General features: G+C 42.1%; 2 protein-coding genes across 5 annotated transcripts in view; both read right to left on the reverse strand.

Annotated features, from left to right (window-relative positions):
- LOC139580382 (BAR/IMD domain-containing adapter protein 2-like) overlaps window positions 1–7,157 on the reverse strand; it is a 136,311-nt gene extending 129,154 nt beyond the window's left edge. For 2 of the 4 annotated variants that reach the window (XM_071409005.1, XM_071409004.1), the window contains exon 1: window positions 6,388–6,701. In XM_071409005.1, coding sequence (XP_071265106.1) covers window positions 6,388–6,462 — 75 coding nt within the window. In that variant the 5' untranslated portion in view covers window positions 6,463–6,701. Of the gene's footprint in view, window positions 1–6,387; window positions 6,702–7,009 lie in introns of those variants that run through there. The other 2 variants (XM_071409002.1, XM_071409003.1) reach the window with 2 other exon arrangements.
- Window positions 7,158–13,543: 6,386 nt separating this feature from the next.
- Window positions 13,544–17,304, reverse strand: LOC139580383 (charged multivesicular body protein 6-like). Its single transcript, XM_071409007.1, has 8 exons — window positions 16,899–17,304; window positions 16,505–16,614; window positions 16,217–16,304; window positions 15,135–15,221; window positions 14,839–14,904; window positions 14,660–14,740; window positions 14,211–14,295; window positions 13,544–14,051 (listed from the first exon to the last, which is right to left on the reverse strand). The coding sequence occupies exons 1-8, from the start codon at window positions 16,959–16,961 to the stop codon at window positions 14,002–14,004; spliced, it is 630 nt and encodes a 209-aa protein (XP_071265108.1). The 5' UTR covers window positions 16,962–17,304; the 3' UTR covers window positions 13,544–14,001.
- Between the last annotated feature and the right edge of the window lie 1,041 nt (window positions 17,305–18,345).

Below are 18,345 nucleotides of genomic sequence, written 5' to 3' on the forward strand. Positions count from 1 at the left end.
TTTATAGTTAAGCGACGTATCATTTACAGAGATGTGTAGAATACTAAAAATCTGTACTTAAGTAAAAGTTCTGCTACTTAGGATTGTAATTTACTCAAGTTAAAGTAGCCTTCTTAAGAAACTACTCAAGTAGGACTAAAAAGTATCCGGGTATAAAACTACTTAAATACTCGTAATAAATGTAGATGTTATCTGCAATAGTTTCGATTAATATAAAACATTTTGTTTGGGGGGGGGGGGGGGGAGTGACAAGGTTGTCATCTGATAGTGACAATATAATATTATAAATCTATGTAACTGAAGCGATCTGATAAGGAAGTACAACCATTAGGAGGACAAGTATAGCCCATAGAGTAACTAAAACATTCAAAGGGCAGTGAGTGGGCCTGATTCAAACCCCATGCCAACTCTGGCATGTGTGTGCCGGGGTCAGCGGCTGTAACCACTGGACCACACAGGCACTGAGACAACCAATCAGTCATTGGGCATATTGCTTGCCTTAAAACATACAGTACCAGTCAAAAGTTTGGACATACCTAATCATATGCCCAGTGGATCTACAGTTTTAAATGATTGTGCAGCCTACAAACATTGCTTCCAGCTGTCTCCTGGTAGCGATTCTAAACATGAATTCAAATCCTTCTGCTGCAGGACGAAAAGGGTAAAATGAAGATCCGACATCTGTACCCAACACTACTCGCATGGTGGGCTGTGCAAAGAAAACAGACTTAACCAACCAACCACACACACAGACACTTTGTTCTGGCAGGTGTAAAACAGCCTCAGGATGCAGTTTACACATTGCCTATAGCCACTAGTAATACCACTGTGATGTCACAGAGACTAAAACTGCATCCCAAATGATGCCCTATTCCCTATATAGTGCAGTACTTTTGACCAATTCCCATGGGGCTTTGGACAGAAGTAGGCTGATGACTCATCCAGAGTTACATTTTGCTGCTCAATCGATCTCTGTATACTGTACAGTCAATCTGAATCAGCAATCCTAAAGGTCGTTTGTGGCTTTAAAATGATGGGCGTTGTACAAAACAAATCAGCGATAGAGTCAATCACCACCTTCCGGAGACACCTGAAACCCCACCTCTTTAAGGTATACCTAGGATAGGATAAAGTAATCCTTCTAACCCCCCCCCCCCCCCTTACAAGAGTTAGATGCACTATTGTAAAGTGGTTGTTCCACTGGATATCATAAGGTGAATGCACCAATTTGTAAGTCGCTCTGGATAAGAGTGTCTGCTAAATGACTTAAATGTAAATGTAAATGTAACAAATCTGACCAATCGGAGTATGAAAGTTGATACTGTCATGTAAGCCGGCGGTGGCCCAACCCATCGGTTTCTGGGACCAATCAGAACGATCAAAATGTGTTCGTATTCCAGAAGACATTGGGGAGGGAGGAAAATCCAGACTCATCGTGGAGAAGAAACATTCATGGGCATGGTGTTTGGCCGGAGCCATGTGGATGGGTAGACAGGCAACAAAATGTGTGCACAATTGTTTTATACAAATTTAACTAGGCAAGTCAGTTAAGAACAAATTCTTATTTACAATGACGGCCTACCGGGGAACAGCGGGTTAACTAGCGTGTTCAGGGGCAGAACGACAGCTTTTTACCTTGTCAGCTCTGGGATTTGATCCAGCAACCTTTCGGTTACTGGCCCAACGCTCTAACCACTAGGCTACCTGCGCCCCACTATGTAATGAATAGGGTTCCATGCGCGACACAACCCGAGACTGTTTCTTACTCCAATAGAATAAATCAGTATATTTGTATAATGTACAGTGCATTCTGAAAGTATTCAGAACCCTTGATTTCCCCCCCCACATTTTGTTATGTTACAGCCTTACTTTAAAATGGATGAAATCGTTTCCCCCCCCTCATCAATTTAAACACAATACCCCATGTTCAGGTCTCTCCAGAAATGTTCAAACGGGTTCAAATCCGGGCTCTGGTTGGGCCACTCAAGGACATTCAGGGGCTTGTACTGAAGCCACTCCTGCCTTGTCTTGGCTGTGTGCTTAGGGTCGTCATCCTGTTGGAAGGTAAACCGTTGCCCCATTCGGAGGTCCTGAGCGCTCTGGAGCAGGTTTTCGTCAAGGATCTCTCTGTACTTTGCTCCGTTCATCTTTCCCTCAAGCAGGACTAGTTTCCTAGTCCCTGCCGCTGAAAAACATCCTCACAGCATGATGCCGCCACCACAATGCTTCACCGTAGGGATGGTGCCAGGTTTCCTCCAGACGTGACGCTTGACATTCAGGCTAAAGAGTTTCTCATGGTCTGAGAGTCCTTTTGGCAAACTCCAAGCGGGCTGTCATTTGCCTTTTACTGAGGAGTGGCTTCCGTCTGGCCACTCTACCATAAATGCCTGATTGGTGGTGATGCAGAGATGGTTGTTCTTCTGGAAGGTTCTCCCATCTCCACAGAGGAACTCTAGACCGCTGTCAGGGTGACCATCAGGTTCTTGGTCACCTCCCTGACCAAGGCCCTTCTCCCCCGATTGCTCAGTTTGGCCAGGCGGCCAGCTCTACGAAGAGTCTTGGTGGTTCCAAACTACTTCCATTTAAGAATGATGGAGGCAACTGTGTTCTTGGGGACCTTCAATGCTGCAGAAATGTTTTGGTACCCTTCCCCAGATCTGTGCCTCGAAACAATCATGTCTCGGAGCTCTACGGACAATTCCTTCCACCTCATGGCTTGGTTTTGGGACCTTATACAGGCAGGTGTGCAATTCCAAATCATGTCCAATCAATTGAATTCACCACAGGTGGACTCCAATGAAGTTGTAGAAACATCTCAAGGGTGATCAATGGAAACAGGATGCACCTGAGCTCAATTGAGTCTCAAAGCAAAGGGTCTGAATACTTGTGTAAATTAGGTATTATTATTTTTTTGCAAACATTTCTAAAAACCTGTTTTGGCTTTGTCATTATGGGGTGTTGTGTGTAGATTAATCCATTTTAGAATAAGGCTGTATACTTACCGAATGCACTGTAAAAAAAAAAATGATATGCATAATATATACCCGTGATTGATTGTGACTCTTTCATATTCAGATCTTTGCTTTCATCATATTTGGTGATGTATTTCAGCATACCTCACTGAGATGGAGCGGGCTAATAGCACTATTGAAATGATAGCAATTATCTCAACACAAGGCCAAAATGCATTTAACAGATCATCTGCGGCTAATGGAAAAATCTAATTTAATGGATAAACTCTCTCGTGGACTACCAATTGAGCAAACGAGCCAGGATGATTAAGCTTTGACATACCCACAAAATGTTGGTGTGTGTGTGTAGGACAGCAGAGGTTGTGATGGTTGGTCACAGCAGATTGTCTGGAGGTGGGGATGTCCTCCTTTCATGGCCAAGCCAAGTATATAGGCAAAGGTACACACACACACTCACGTGTGAGTCACAGCACAATGTTGCAGACGGTGTCCTGTATTCTTGGAATCTGAGCGAGCTTGGAGATTACGCAGTCAGCAAGCAGCTGCCAGGCAATAGCAATGTCTTCAGAGAGACTGCACCGCACCACACTGCCAGCGTGGCTGCAAGTACACCCCTTTCTCAGGGAATAACAGAGACAATCAACTCCCATGTCTACCTCTTAAACATCATCCCCCTCAGCTCACAAACAGAGTGATGTTCACACCTTGCCTTGATGAAATAAATAATTTTGTTAATACTGTACCATCTGATGGCATCCAGCTGTCCTCCTCAGTAACATACAAGTATCTATGGTTGTATGGTATCAGATGGAAGCTGGCACCTCACGGCCTCGTCTGGTCAGGTCTTTGAAAATATTGCTCAGAAAACCAGTTGTTTTAATTGACATATGCTTACTTTGATTTTGACCTTTACCCCACTTAAGAGTAAGGAGTTGAAATGACTATTTCCATACTGCCATAGTCAGTTTAATATAGAATCATTTGTGTGCATGTGAACGTACTCAGAGACTCACTGAGGCAAACACCACTCTACATGTCTAAGAGCCGCATGCACACACACACACACACAGAGCCCCCGCCAGTCAGCATCAGTCGCCCCACAATAGGCCCCCAGCCGTGGGTCAGATTACCAGGTCGGTTGCTACTCTCCATCTCTCCCCCTCTGCATCGCTCCAGCACTCCCTCTCTCCTCTCCCTCTGCTGGGCTCTGTAATGAGTCAACCTGCCGGTCAGGAAAATATCTCCACACTGACTGACTGTCCCTGTCATTCTACATCATAAAGTAGCGATCCTCACTATATGAACCCTACAATTCCCACCAAGTGAGTGAACTCTATTGGCGCAAAGCGTAGGGTGTTTGCCTTTCATGCCAGCGACATGGGTTTGCTTCCCTTCCCCATTCGCTAAAATATCGTCAACTCCAGTGACCTTCCCATCAGCAATGCTCTCATTTGACTAGCACCTGTTCCTCCTCTCCCTGGTCGATCAATAAGGACCCCAACACCTCCAACGGGTCATTGAGGACCCCCTACACCTCCCACGGGTCATTGAGGACCCCCAACACCTTCCACGGGTCATTGAGGACCCCCAACACCTTCCACGGGTCATTGAGGACCCCCAACACCTCCCACGGGTCATTGAGGACCCCCAACACCTCCCACGGGTCATTGAGGACCCCCAACACCTTCCACGGGTCATTGAGGACCCCCAACACCTTCCACGGGTCATTGAGGACCCCCAACATCTTCCACTGGTCATTAAGGACCCCCAACATCTTCCACAGGTCTCAGCATCAGGCTGCTCTACCACCACTGAACCTTGAAAGTCGACCTATAGGGGTATGTGGAGGGTTGGGTCTAGGTGTTAGAAATTAAGCTCAGAGGGAGAATACGTATGAGTGTACAGCTCAGGGCGGTCTGTGATAGTGGCTGGCCATGATAGGGTCAAGTATAGACCACTCAGATCATAGCAGTCACTAGGCTCTGGTTACCATATGGACCAGCTTTCACAGGTTATTCAAACTCTTGTACCCCTGCACATTTCTCTTCCCTTCCTGAAATCTAGCCTGTTTGGATGGCACAACTAGTCAGTCCCAAATGGAATCCTATAACCTCTATAGTGCACTACTTTCTACCAGAGCCCTATTCCAAAGTAGTGCACTATAAAAAAGGGAATATGGTGCCATTTGGGACATATTCAACATATCACAGTGCAGTGAAACTGAAGAGTAGCACCTCCGCCCTTGGCTCTGCTAAAGCAGGGCTTTGTTGTGGAAATAGCAGGAGGGAAGGACCTGTCGAAATGCTTTAGACTACCGGGCAGTTTCAACAAGTTTGGGAAGGTCCCTTATTCCCTCAATCAACTCCTCTAGCTTGGTGAAAGAGCGACGGAAAGAGGTAGAAAAGTATTCTTTTTTAATCGGTCCAATATCGCCATAGTTCAGAATCTCTAACAAGCGGTGCTTGACTTGGACTAAAATAGGTGTTGACACTCATTTTGTGTGGCGGTACCATTTATATTTAGGTGCAGGAACTCCTCAATACTTTTGAGCTAATATTCTGTAAGAGGTGCAGGAACGCAAACAGTAGAAAATATGAGGTTAGGTGCTCAGCTCAGGTGAACTTCTGCCCAAGTAAAGCAATGCTAACAAGCCACCTTGCTAAGATAAGAGGGTGGCAGGTAGCCTAGCGGTGAAAAGCGTTGGGCCAGTAACCAAAAGGTCGCTGCTTGGAATTACGAGCCAATTACGTGAACAATCTGTCAATTTAACCCTAATTGCAAGAATTATTTAAATGTAAAAAAATAATATGACACCGCTATTCTGAGCCTTATTCTATTTGTGTAGTCTACTTCTAAAACCATTTAGTTCAACTGGTTACAGCGAAAAATCCTTCCGTGGTCTGACAGAACTCCTTAAGCCAATATGTCATGACATGCAAATTGAGCTGTCCCGGTCTACCTCGATGCAAACTGTCACTTTGATACACATCCCCTAATTCAAATTAAACTTGGACTGGGGAATTGTGTATACATTTTTTTGTCCCCTATGAGCCTATGGCTGTTGCCGTTACTGCACGCAGTGTCCCTCACTGCAGAGAAACAAATCTCTACTTTTAGAGCAGTGATGAGACCTATAGATGGGGTGTGATTGTAAATTCCACAGGTACACCATAGAAGCCAAAGTCGTTATCAATGTTCATTAAATAGGATATTGTATTTGTTCTATTTTAATAGAGAGTAGACTTATCTTGACCTCTGCGTAAAACAAAGTTCGAAACGAATCCAACAGATACCACGTTATCAGATCTCATCAGCTGATGAGGCTCCACTCATCAAGCGACTTAATCAAAACAATAATCAATGTATTCATTATTGAAGCTGGAGTGAATGGACCGCTGTCTGGACCGCTTCTTACCTTATAGACATTCTCCGTTATACGGTGTACTTCGTCAGTCCGAGACATCGTGGAACCTTCTTCAGCCAAAACCATAGACCAGATTTCCTTTAGTGACGGAAGCTTTTCGAAGAAATACTACGGAGAAACAGAGTAGGTGGAAGGAATCGTAGTAAGAAACAATTATTACAGAGGGAGGGGACGCGCGTAATACGAGACTCCGGAATCACCGCTTTTATAAGAAACTTTTCAACTGCGCCCACACTAGCCCACGCAGTCTGGAGGCTATACCACCCGCTGACAGAGAACGCAGGCAGCCTGCTCATAGCTGCTTGCCATTTTAAAGGGATCCGCCTCCTCTCTCGAACACTGCCCACACCACTGCCTCTGCTCTGCCTCTGCGTAAAAATCATTCATAATACCCGCATGCCCGAATGACTACAGTACAGCTATGCACACATCTCTATACCCAACAATACGATTTCAACAGATTGAGATCTAAGTAAATTAACACATTTTGAAGCGAACACATTTTAGGCAAAACAAATAACGTAAACAGATAACGTATGGTGTAAATAATGACGTAGAACCGAGTGTATTTATCGAACAGTGTACAAAACATTACAATTGAATAGCTAGCTACCTGTTACAGTTGTGCATTGCTATCCATGTATGCACAGGCTTAGAGGCTGGAATGTAGTAGTGTGTCTCGGTGTAGGACGGCGTCACCTTGCTCGTACAGTATGCTACAATATGTGATGTAGGAACAGGGGAATCCTCCACAATTCATTCAGCAAGTCACGATCTGCACTACAAGAGCCTGTTGGGAAATCTGTAAAATGTCTAGGCTTTATTCTTTATTGGATATGGACAATAACTATGCTGCTGCTGCTGTTTTCCAGAAACGTATTAGCATTATAATAACGCAGGAGGAAAAAATACAGTACCTTATAGTGTTGAGAGACAAAGGTAACCCCCCGCCTGACCACTCTACAGAGTTAACTGGGTTTAACTTGCTCTTTTGACAACCCTCCTTCATTAAGATGAGCTCATAATTCAACTTCATAACCCAACAGTAAAAATCAATCTGAAAACCTGAATTAAGTATCGTTAAAGGGCATTTCTCAACATTGCCATTGATTTGCTTGTGTGATGAACAATCTAGTTGGCCCTCACACAGGTGGTTTCCATAATTAAACAATTCAACAATGAGACTGCTTCCTAATTCAATTGAGACAGCCTGTGAGGATAAATAAATGAGGACTATGTAGGAGGAATCAATCAATATCTTTCCCTAGCGACATGTAGCGTAGCAGGAACTGAAGGTAACAACAGCCACTTGAACACTGCCGGGGTGGTTGAGGCTAGTCATTAAAGCAATGATACACTAATAGTAAAAATTAAAGCAATAATACACTAATACTAAATATCAAAGCAATAAGGCACTAATATAAGCCAGGGGGCGTGATACATTCTGGTTTTAGCACTGCTGTTCTGCGTCACAGGGAAAGGCATTAGAGCAAGCAATTAAGTATTCCCCTCAGCTCTGGTTAGGCCAATGAGGAGGCTTGACCATAGACAGAGAGGGGAGACCCATTATTTAGCAGCACAGCCAGGAACACTCTGTAGTCACCTGGACCAGCAACCGGTGTGTGTGTGTCCTTCTGCTACTTCTGCCAACTAGGCCTCAGGAGTGTTGCGAGGTAGGTTGGCAATGAGGGGACAGACACACACCCTCCCACCCACATCCCCCAGGTCATCATTACCGTGCCTTCCTTTGCAGAGCTGGCTCTTTCTCCAACCTAGTCTCAGAGCATTTCGTATTATTCTGTATGTTCAAAATTCAAAAGGCACTTGGACATCTGAGCTATCTTTTTTTGCAGGTGCATGGTAACAGTTTAATAAAATTAAGAAAAAAAACTGCACACTGCTCTTGATAGTATCGCTGCTCTTTAATAAGCTCTGACGAAGGCCGATACGTAAAGCTTAATAAAAAGCAGTGAAACTATCATGAGCAGTGTGCGGGTTTCTTTTCCCCCCCGTATTATTCTGTATGTAAATCCGAGACACTCCATTTATAATGATATGTTACGTTTCGTATGGTATGTATTAATTTGTGGATGTCCATCACCCATTTGGTATGATATGTTACGAATTACAATTTGTATTATATGTTACACATTTAAAAATTTGAATTTGCAAAATGGATGATATGTTACGAATTCTGGCCAGTGTGCTATCGTTAGCTAGGTTAGGGTTAAGTTTAGGAGTTATGTTAAAGGGTTAGCCAAAAAGGGTTAAGGTTAGGGGAAGGGTTAGCTAAAACGGTTAAGGTTATGGTTAGGGAAGGGTTAACTAACATGCTAAGTAGTTGCAAAGTAGTATAACACTTGCTAATTAGTTAAAATGCTAAAGTTGTCCGTCATGAGATTCAAACTTGCAACGTTTGGGTTTCTAGACGTCTGCATTATACGCCCACCAATAAGTAACCACCTGTCTTATGTAAGCATACAAAACGTAACATATCATACTAATTTTAGTTTCCGGAATTTACTTTTACTATGTTACGTCAAGTCTGAGACCAGGCTGTTTTTTTCAGGAGCACTTGAAAACAGCCTCCCACTCACTCCATTTTCCCTGCCTGTAATTGTCCCTCAGGTTCAGATATCTTTTATGAATCATAGAGCACAGCGATTCGCACTGTCATTCATGTTCCCTTTTCCCACCCACTCTGTCTCCCACGCTGTCATTGGCTTGAAGGGGACAATCAGCGACACACTGTATTGCAGCAGATTCATTCAACGGAACATCGGAGTTCACTGTGCAGTCAAAACTAGATTTTCCTGTGTTCTTATATATATATACAGTGGGGAGAACAAGTATTTGATACACTGCCGATTTTGCAGGTTTTCCTACTTACAAAGCATGTAGAGGTCTGTAATTTTTATCATAGGTACACTTCAACTGTGAGAGACGGAATCTAAAACAAAAATCCAGAAAATCACATTGTATGATTTTTAAATAATTAATTTGCATTTTATTGCATGACATAAGTATTTGATCACCTACCAACCAGTAAGAATTCCGGCTCTCACATACCTGTTAGTTTTTCTTTAAGAAGCCCTCCTGTTCTCCACTCATTACCTGTATTAACTGCACCTGTTTGAACTCGTTACCTGTATAAAAGACACCTGTCCACACACAATCAAACAGATTCCAACCTCTCCACAATGGCCAAGACCAGAGAGCTGTGTAAGGACATCAGGGATAAAATTGTAGACCTGCACAAGGCTGGGATGGGCTACAGGACAATAGGCAAGCAGCTTGGTGAGAAGGAAACAACTGTTGGCGCAATTATTAGAAAATGGAAGAAGTTCAAGATGACGGTCAATCACCCTCGGTCTGGGGCTCCATGCAAGATTTCACCTCGTGGGGCATCAATGATCATGAGGAAGGTGAGGGATCAGCCCAGAACTACATGGCAGGACCTGGTCAATGACCTGAAGAGAGCTGGGACCACAGTCTCAAAGAAAACCATTAGTAACACACTACGCCGTCATGGATTAAAATCCTGCAGCGCACGCAAGGTCCCCCTGCTTAAGCCAGTGCATGTCCAGGCCTGTCTGAAGTTTGCCAATGACCATCTGGATGATCCAGAGGAGGAATGGGAGAAGGTCATGTGGTCTGATGAGACAAAAATAGAGCTTTTTGGTCTAACTCCACTCGCCGTGTTTGGAGGAAGAAGAAGTATGAGTACAACCCCAAGAACACCATCCCAACCGTGAAGCATGGAGGTGGAAACATCATTCTTTGGGGATGCTTTTCTGCAAAGGGGACAGGACGACTGCACCGTATTGAGGGGAGGATGGATGGGGCCATGTATCGCGAGATCTTGGCCAACAACCTCCTTCCCTCAGTAAGAGCATTGAAGATGGGTCGTGGCTGGGTCTTCCAGCATGACAACGACACGAAGCACACAGCCATGGCAACTAAGGAGTGGCTCCGTAAGAAGCATCTCAAGGTCCTGGAGTGGCCTAGCCAGTCTCCAGACCTGAACCCAATAGAAAATCTTTGGAGGGAGCTGAAAGTCCGTATTGCCCAGCGACAGCCCCGAAACCTGAAGGATCTGGAGAAGATCTGTAGGGAGGAGTGGGCCAAAATCCCTGCTGCAGTGTGTGCAAACCTAGTCAAGAACTACAGGAAACGTATGATCTCTGTAATTGCAAACAAAGGTTTCTGTACCAAATATTAAGTTCTGCTTTTCTGATGTATCAAATACTTATGTCATGCAATAAAATGCAAATTAATTACTTAAAAATCATACAATGTGATTTTCTGGATTTTTGTTTTAGATTCCGTCTCTCATAGTTGAAGTGTACCTATGATAAAAATTACAGACCTCTACATGCTTTGTAAGTAGGAAAACCTGCAAAATCGGCAGTGTATCAAATACTTGTTCTCCCCACTGTATATTTCCACACCACAGGGTTGGAATAATACTGTGGAAATGATGATTATGCCCTTTTAGTGTAAGAGCTGTTGGAAAAGGTGGGATGGAGTTTTGGCCTTCCATGGTGAAATCACCATGCAGTAAATGAGTTAATAGACCAATAAGAGAGTTCCTAACATCTCTGGCAATAACAGCTAGCTTTCAGTTTCCCCCTCCCCAGTCAGACCACTTCCAGACAGTCCCAGCTAAATTATTGCTTGAGAAATTGCTCTTTGCTAAGAAGCTATTATTATTTTTAATATTTACCATTTGAATTGAAAACAATCACAGTAAGGTACTTCATAGTTACCCCCAAAATGATTTGGCATTGAGATAAAAAACATCTGCATTGGACCTTTCAGTACTTTCCCCAGAAATATACTAATTGTTCCAAGCATTTCACAGATAAAAAAAACATTGTAGGGCCATGAAGGAGATAAGGCCTACCACTTGCTCATTGCTTAGAATCTTTAGTCACAGGCTGCTGTATTATAATACTCTGTGAGCCACTATGGAATGATTTTAGAGGACCTCTGTATAATCCAAGGATGCTCTATCAATACATATAAATCATCACACGAAGAAATAAATAATTCAAATGACTAGCAAAAGCAGCCTACCTGCACCAACTTTTCTAACTACTTTATTTTGTGGTAAAAAAGTACCTACTACGATTGTGATATGTGGTCGTCTCACCTAGATAACTTAAGATGAATGCATTAAATTGTAGATCGCTCTGGATTAGAGCGTCTGCTAAATGACTCAAATGTAAATGAATAACATATAGTCTTATATGATTCCCCTCATTATAGCTAAGCAGTTCTTTTTACTGTCCCATGTAGTTGCACAAAACATTTACAATTTATTTTTAGTACATTTTTTTAACACTTAAGTAAGCGTTTCACTGTTGTATTTGGGCGCATGTCACAAATAACATTTAATTTGAAACAGCATCCGAATCCACGCAATACATTCACTAACCAATGTATGCAGACGTATTGCTTATCAACAGGAAAAAATCATAAACTGCTATTTGCTGCCATCTAGTGGTTGTTAATAACAACACGCTGGTCAAACAGTACCTTTCAAAAAATACACTGTATTGTTCCAGAATAACAACATGGTACATTTCGTATAGACACGCCACAGGTCTGTCAATATGATACCACTGGGAAATGGTCTCCACGGTCATTGTCAAGAGTGTCACTGTCTCAGAGAGACTTACAGTAATACTTTACACTATACATAAGTGCTTATCTTTTATATGTAGGCCCTCCATTTCAGATACATAGCTAATGCTCTACGAGATATGACAGTAATATATTAGAACTCAATATCATGATATATTAAAGTTCTAGACAGATAACCCAATATCATGATATGATATGCCAGTAATATATTACAGATCCAGACTGATAACCCAGTATCATGATAGGATATGCCAGTAATATATTACAGATCCAGACAGATAACCCAGTATCATGATATGATATGCCAGTAATATATTACAGATGCAGACAGATAACCCAGTATCATGATATGATATGCCAGTAATATATTACAGATCCAGACAGATAACCCAGTATCATGATATGATATGCCAGTAATATATTACAGATGCAGACAGATAACCCAGTATCATGATATGATATGCCAGTAATATATTACAGATCCAGACTGATAACCCAGTATCATGATATGCCAGTAATATATTACAGATCCGGACAGATAACAACCCAGTATCATGATATGATATGCCAGTAATATATTACAGATCCAGACAGATAACCCAGTATCATGATATGATATGCCAGTAATATATTACAGATGCAGACAGATAACCCAGTATCATGATATGATATGCCAGTAATATATTACAGATGCAGACAGATAACAACCCAGTATCATGATATGATATGCCAGTAATATATTACAGATCCAGACAGATAACCCAGTATCATGATATGATATGCCAGTAATATATTACAGATGCAGACAGATAACCCAGTATCATGATATGATATGCCAGTAATATATTACAGATCCAGACAGATAACCCAGTATCATGATAGGCCAGTAAAATATTTTAGCTAACAACCCAATATCACACTTGATAGTGAAACCTACCCAATATGATACCATAATACTCACTGGATAGATAGCTAGGACATCAGGCTCTGTCAGGTTGTTTTCGACTTAATTCATAGTCATTTCTAGGCATGTGACAATAACATCAGTGTTGTCTGGTGTCAGTCTGGGATACAGAGTTAAGTTAGTAAGCCCACTGACAAAACAATTAGCCCTTCCCCCCAATGACACTGAGCTAATTCCCAAACCAACGCTACTGGAGCATTAGATTAGTTCAACTGTTGCACAGCGAGGAAGAATATAGAATTTACATGAAATGGAGGCTTTAGCAAATAGGTCAGTATTATTGTAAGGATTTTGGTCCCCAATCAACAAGTTGAAACCAAAGCCAAAGTCATATCCATTATTGACAGTTTGTTAGCAATCAAGACATTCTTAACTAAGACTAGGCAAGATTCTGAAAACCATCCCAACGGTAATGATTTTGAAAGACAGTCTGCATGTCTATTCCTCCCAAAGAGAATGTGCTCTGTGGTCAGATAGTAGGCCTGAGCCACAAAAAGTTGAAAAGAAAGAAAGAAAGAAGAAAAGAGACACATGCATTAATTTGTCTGTTAATTACATAATTTGTCCGTTAACAGAAGATTTTAAAAAACATACCCGTCATGGGACTTAGGCAATAGGCACATTATTATGTAAATCAAACCACTAATTTATTGATTATGTGTCTAAATAGGCCCTAAACACGAACAAAAAAAATAGGAGAGAACCTGCAGGCAATGATGTGAAAAGTCCATGACCATAGTTGGGGTGATGGGGTGGTTGAATCCACAAGAGGATTATAAAGCAGTATTGGGGCTCACAAGGCCAAGGCTTAGCAGGGCACCAGGAAGTTCAGTCTTGGAGGTGAGGGACTGGAAGAGATGGTGAAGATAATCTGTGGTTGTGGTTTTGTGTGTGTGTGTGGGGGGGGGGGGGGGGGCATGAGACCCCTATGAGGGGGATATAGTGGCCGGCGTACCAAGACCCACAGAGTCACCTGGCGAACAGACAGGCCCCTAGACAGCCATCATCCCTCTTTCCTGCTTCTTCCTTGGCCTCTCCCTCTCTGAAATGAAGAAAACCAGACGGACTCTGAATGACACAGTGCTCATGTAATGTCTATTTCCACTGCTGGAGTCTTTAACCTATATCAGAATTCATATTCTCTCAACATAAGACACAAATATTTGTAATTCAGTATGACTCCACATCTGAGGAGACCTACCTTGACCTGGCTCTGGTTCTTCATCAGCTGCCTCTGGGACGTCTGGCAGGGATTCGTCAGGTACCTCGGGTAGGCCAAGCTCTCCCTAAAAACAGACAGAAGTAAAGAAAAAACAAGACTCAAAAGGGATCGTCTCTCATCTATCGCTGTTAGGCGGGGAGAAGTCAGGTAAGGAACCAGAGAAGTGAAACTATCCAGATTGACACGGTCCCTTGCCTTGAGAAATGTCTGTAGACTCTGATAAGGCTTCTAACCGTTGAACACAATGGGTGATTTGAGGCTAGTCAGTCACTGTGTGATAAAATCCCTACTTGTGTTCAACGGTTAGACGCCATAGGAGAAACTGTATATACCAATTATATGTTAGGAGTCTACAGCCATGCCTCAGGTCAACAGAGTTAAATGATAATAGTTGCTGGCCATCCAGTGTTGTTGAGTAATAGACTGACCTGAGTGATGGCCTCCAGTTCAGCCAGTACAGCATCTTCATCCTCCTGTGTCAGGGAACCTGCCAGCATCTCATCTATTTCCTGTACAGAGATAAAAAGGTACAAATAAATATGAACAAAATATAGTAATTTCAATAAGATATCAATGCTTCTGTAAAAAGAAACAGTGGGGACCTTACCCTCTGGTATTCAATGCCTTCTTGGGTCTCATCCATAATTCTCTCCACATCCTCGATGGACATCGCCTGATATGAAATAACAAACAGTAAGTACAGGAAAGCCAATGTTTTATTCACTGCATATCCATGCGGAATGCTATATTATTTGAATTGCAGATGCACTGAAGGTAAGCAACCTATTTATCTTACTAATTGGCTTATGGAAAAGACAGACATATACAGTATGCTACTTATCAGGTCATAGGGAAGTTGCATAGAGGTCAAACATAGCTCTCTGATACCCTCACATAGAGTACCTCATGCAATGACTTCAGGCAGTCGTTTCCAACTTTAAGGCCTTCAACGACCTTCATCTCAATCTGGGCAAACTCAATGTCTTGACACTAAAGAAAACAATAAGATCAGAAGGCATTAGTTCAGTACAGGGGTGTATTTACTAGAAACCAAACAGAACCAAGTGGAAGCAAATGGAACAAAACGTGAACTAAATGTGTCCAATAGAAACTCTTGTTTGTTGCAAAGTGTTTTCCGTTTGAAGCAAAACATTTTGCTACGGTGGAAAAAAATGTTTTGCAACAGTGTCCGACTAACGAATAGAGACATTTTCTCTTTAGCATCAAACGTCTCTTCTGAGTGATGCGTTGGGACCTTAAGTTTTTTTTAACAGTTAGTGAGTGATGACCACGAAAACACAAAAGACTGACGGTTATAGCTATGATCAACACGCATATTATTCTCCTGGCTTTATCTCTATTTGTTATATTTCACCTTGCCTCGCTGGCTTGCTAGGTAATCAACCCTCTGATGCAGGACAGGAGGATGGTTAATAATAATGGTTGGAACAGAGCGAATGGTATCAAACATGTCACTTATTTCCTCCCCAAATTAAGATGCCATCAGCCTCCTGTGCTCTGATGACAGCTGTAATTTTGTAGACGATAACCATCTGATTACGTGTTTGTTAAGTTGCAAGAGCTGCATTTGAAGTATGCACTGCTAGTGGTGCTTTTAAGACAACTGGGGACTCTGGGGGAGAGAAAAAAACGAGGTTAAATCATGACGTCAGTGATCTTCAAGTCGGAAAGATGGAGCTCTAGAAAGATCCCCGAATTCCAATTTGAATGACCGTTCAAAATTATTCTCCCAGTCGGAGTTCCCGAGTTCTCACCTGTCTTGAACGCACTGAAGTCTGAGAATTTTCGAGATCCCAGTTATTTTGAACGCGGCATACGTAAACAACACGGTTTCTGATGAGGAACTGCACGTGCAACTTTTCATGACGCAGACAGGAAATTAGTCTATACACCTCACGAGTACAATTTTCTACTATTCCTGGTGGTGCGAGTGAGTGAATGGTTGATAAATGTCAGGTATTTACCATTCGCTCCAGGTTGCTTATCTGGTTTTCTGTCTTGTCCAGGAGCTGGTCTTGGTATCTCTTCTTCTTGAGCAAGAGGAGGGCCTTCCTGTTTGAAAACAAAATAGAAATGTGAGAATATTCAATACAATGACAACCAATATAATGTCCTAATTTCGTAATTATATGTATTATATACGGTCTATGCACATGACAGCTTTCAATCTCAAGTGCTTTAAAGTGACAACCTTAACTTTAGGCAGATCAGGATCACACAATATATAGCTCTGGTGAGAAGCAAGTCCTTACTCTTTCTTGCCATCTTTCAGCAGCTGCTTGGCTAGATTCCTCTCCTTCTCCAGCTGCAGGTTGATTCTCTTCTGATACAGCTTTAACTTATCTCTCTGCTGTTTCAATTGCTGTAATTGAGAACACATACATTTTAATGCAATTCTTGGAAGACCACTTGTTTCAACACTAAATCGCTTCAGTTCGCCGTCTAGCTTTCCAGTAAAGAACAGTGTGTTATGTATGGGTTGTCAGACTGCCCAATTCCGCCCTCCTAGTTAACTTACTTTGCTGACCTAACATTAGGCCTAACGTATACATTATCAAATGTTGTTAACTAGTTATAGTATGTTAGAAGGCTGACTTGTTAGCTAGTTGGCTAACGTTAGCTAGCTACAGTAGCTAGGCTACTTACCAAAACTGCCCTGTCCTGCTCTGTGACTCGCGTGCGTCTCTTTCTGGCGAAAATGTTTCCCATTTTGATTCAGCATCCCCGCCACTCTGTGCAACTATTGAATTGACTTGTCAACAAGTCTATTTCTCAGAAGAACATTGCGAACATTCAATAGTTTGTGGATCGGTTGTCTAACTAAACATCTGATGACTTTGCTTGCTAGCTAGTTCGGTTACCACACCCACAATGTCCAAATTGTTCTATATCGTTAATATTCATGATTATTATTTGTGTTGCTTTTTGGTGTTAATTTAAGGTCGGGGTTAGCAGTGTGGTTAAGGTTGGGTTTAAAATCACATTTTAAGAATATAAATTGTAGAAATAGGCGGGGTTTCTGACTTTGTGGCTGAGGTAACTACTGATGACCGTTTACTTAGCTAGCTAGCCAGCTAATGCAACAACAGAAAAACACACCCCTAACAGGAAGTACGGCATTCAGATAGGAACAATTCAGTTGTCACAATGACAAAAACGATTAAAAAAAAACGCAGTCCTTCATAGGAATGAATGGAATCTACAGTATTTCAATTAAACGTTTCAAGGACAAAAGTGCATGTATTTAGTTGTTGTGGTGGGGACAGTAGCAGTAGTAGTAATCTTACAAAAATGTACTAAGGATTATTTTATTATGTTTAGCTCACATAATATAATTTAAAAGTATGCATTAAGGTGTCTGTAATAGAATAAATGTGGTAAAAACAAATGTAGACATTAATAAATTAATTTATATAGCTTCCAGAATGTTTTATAACACTCACATCTACTACTATGATAGATAGTACTCCCTTATTTCTGATTATCATCACCTGTTATAAAATGACAACAATGCCTTGCTAGTTGACTTACTCTTCCACTTTCGAAGCACTGAAGCGTTCTGCCCTGTTCTGAAAGAACTCCCTGGGTTTACCGTCATGTTGTTCCTGGATGTTTGATCATGACGTGTCGTTTTATTATTTTGTTCGTTATGAGAGACTCATTACTAAGCACTTCCCCACACAAAACACATTGTGGGCACTCCTCATTATTTCTGAAAGTTTGTAAGAAAGAGACAAAAAGTAATCACTGTATTTGCGTTTCATGAGTCCATTTCATGATGGCGAGTGGGATTAAGTCAGTAGGTCGAACGACAGCGCTGCAGCGTGTGGGTCGCGGAGTGACCTTCAAGAAAACTGCAGAAAAAAGATCAGATAAACCGCGAAGCACACGGACATCTCCCTCTACATCTCCCACAGCTGCCAAACTGAGAAGGGACCGCTGCTAAGCAGGGAGCGCACTGAACCGAGTTCGCAGTTGCACTTTGCCAAATCAATTCCAATAATTAATGAAATAATTATAAATTTACGTCGCGACTGTTGATGATACATTTACTAGAAGAGTGAGACCAAGTTGAGATGCTGGACCAGGTGGA

This window comes from Salvelinus alpinus, chromosome 7 (genome assembly GCF_045679555.1).
Source record: "Salvelinus alpinus chromosome 7, SLU_Salpinus.1, whole genome shotgun sequence".
NCBI classification, from domain to species: Eukaryota; Metazoa; Chordata; class Actinopteri; order Salmoniformes; family Salmonidae; genus Salvelinus; species Salvelinus alpinus.

What these genes read in the sequence shown, in the direction of transcription:
- LOC139580383 (XM_071409007.1), bottom strand. Translation starts at nt 16,961, where the DNA reads ATGGGAAACATTTTCGCCAGAAAGAGACGCACGCGAGTCACAGAGCAG. An exon ending in AAGGCATTGAATACCAGAGG is followed by an intron (nt 14,741 to 14,838) that starts GTAAGGTCCCCA and finishes ATCTCTGTACAG; the next exon opens with GAAATAGATGAGATGCTGGC. An exon ending in AACTGGAGGCCATCACTCAG is followed by an intron (nt 14,296 to 14,659) that starts GTCAGTCTATTA and finishes GTCTGTTTTTAG; the next exon opens with GGAGAGCTTGGCCTACCCGA.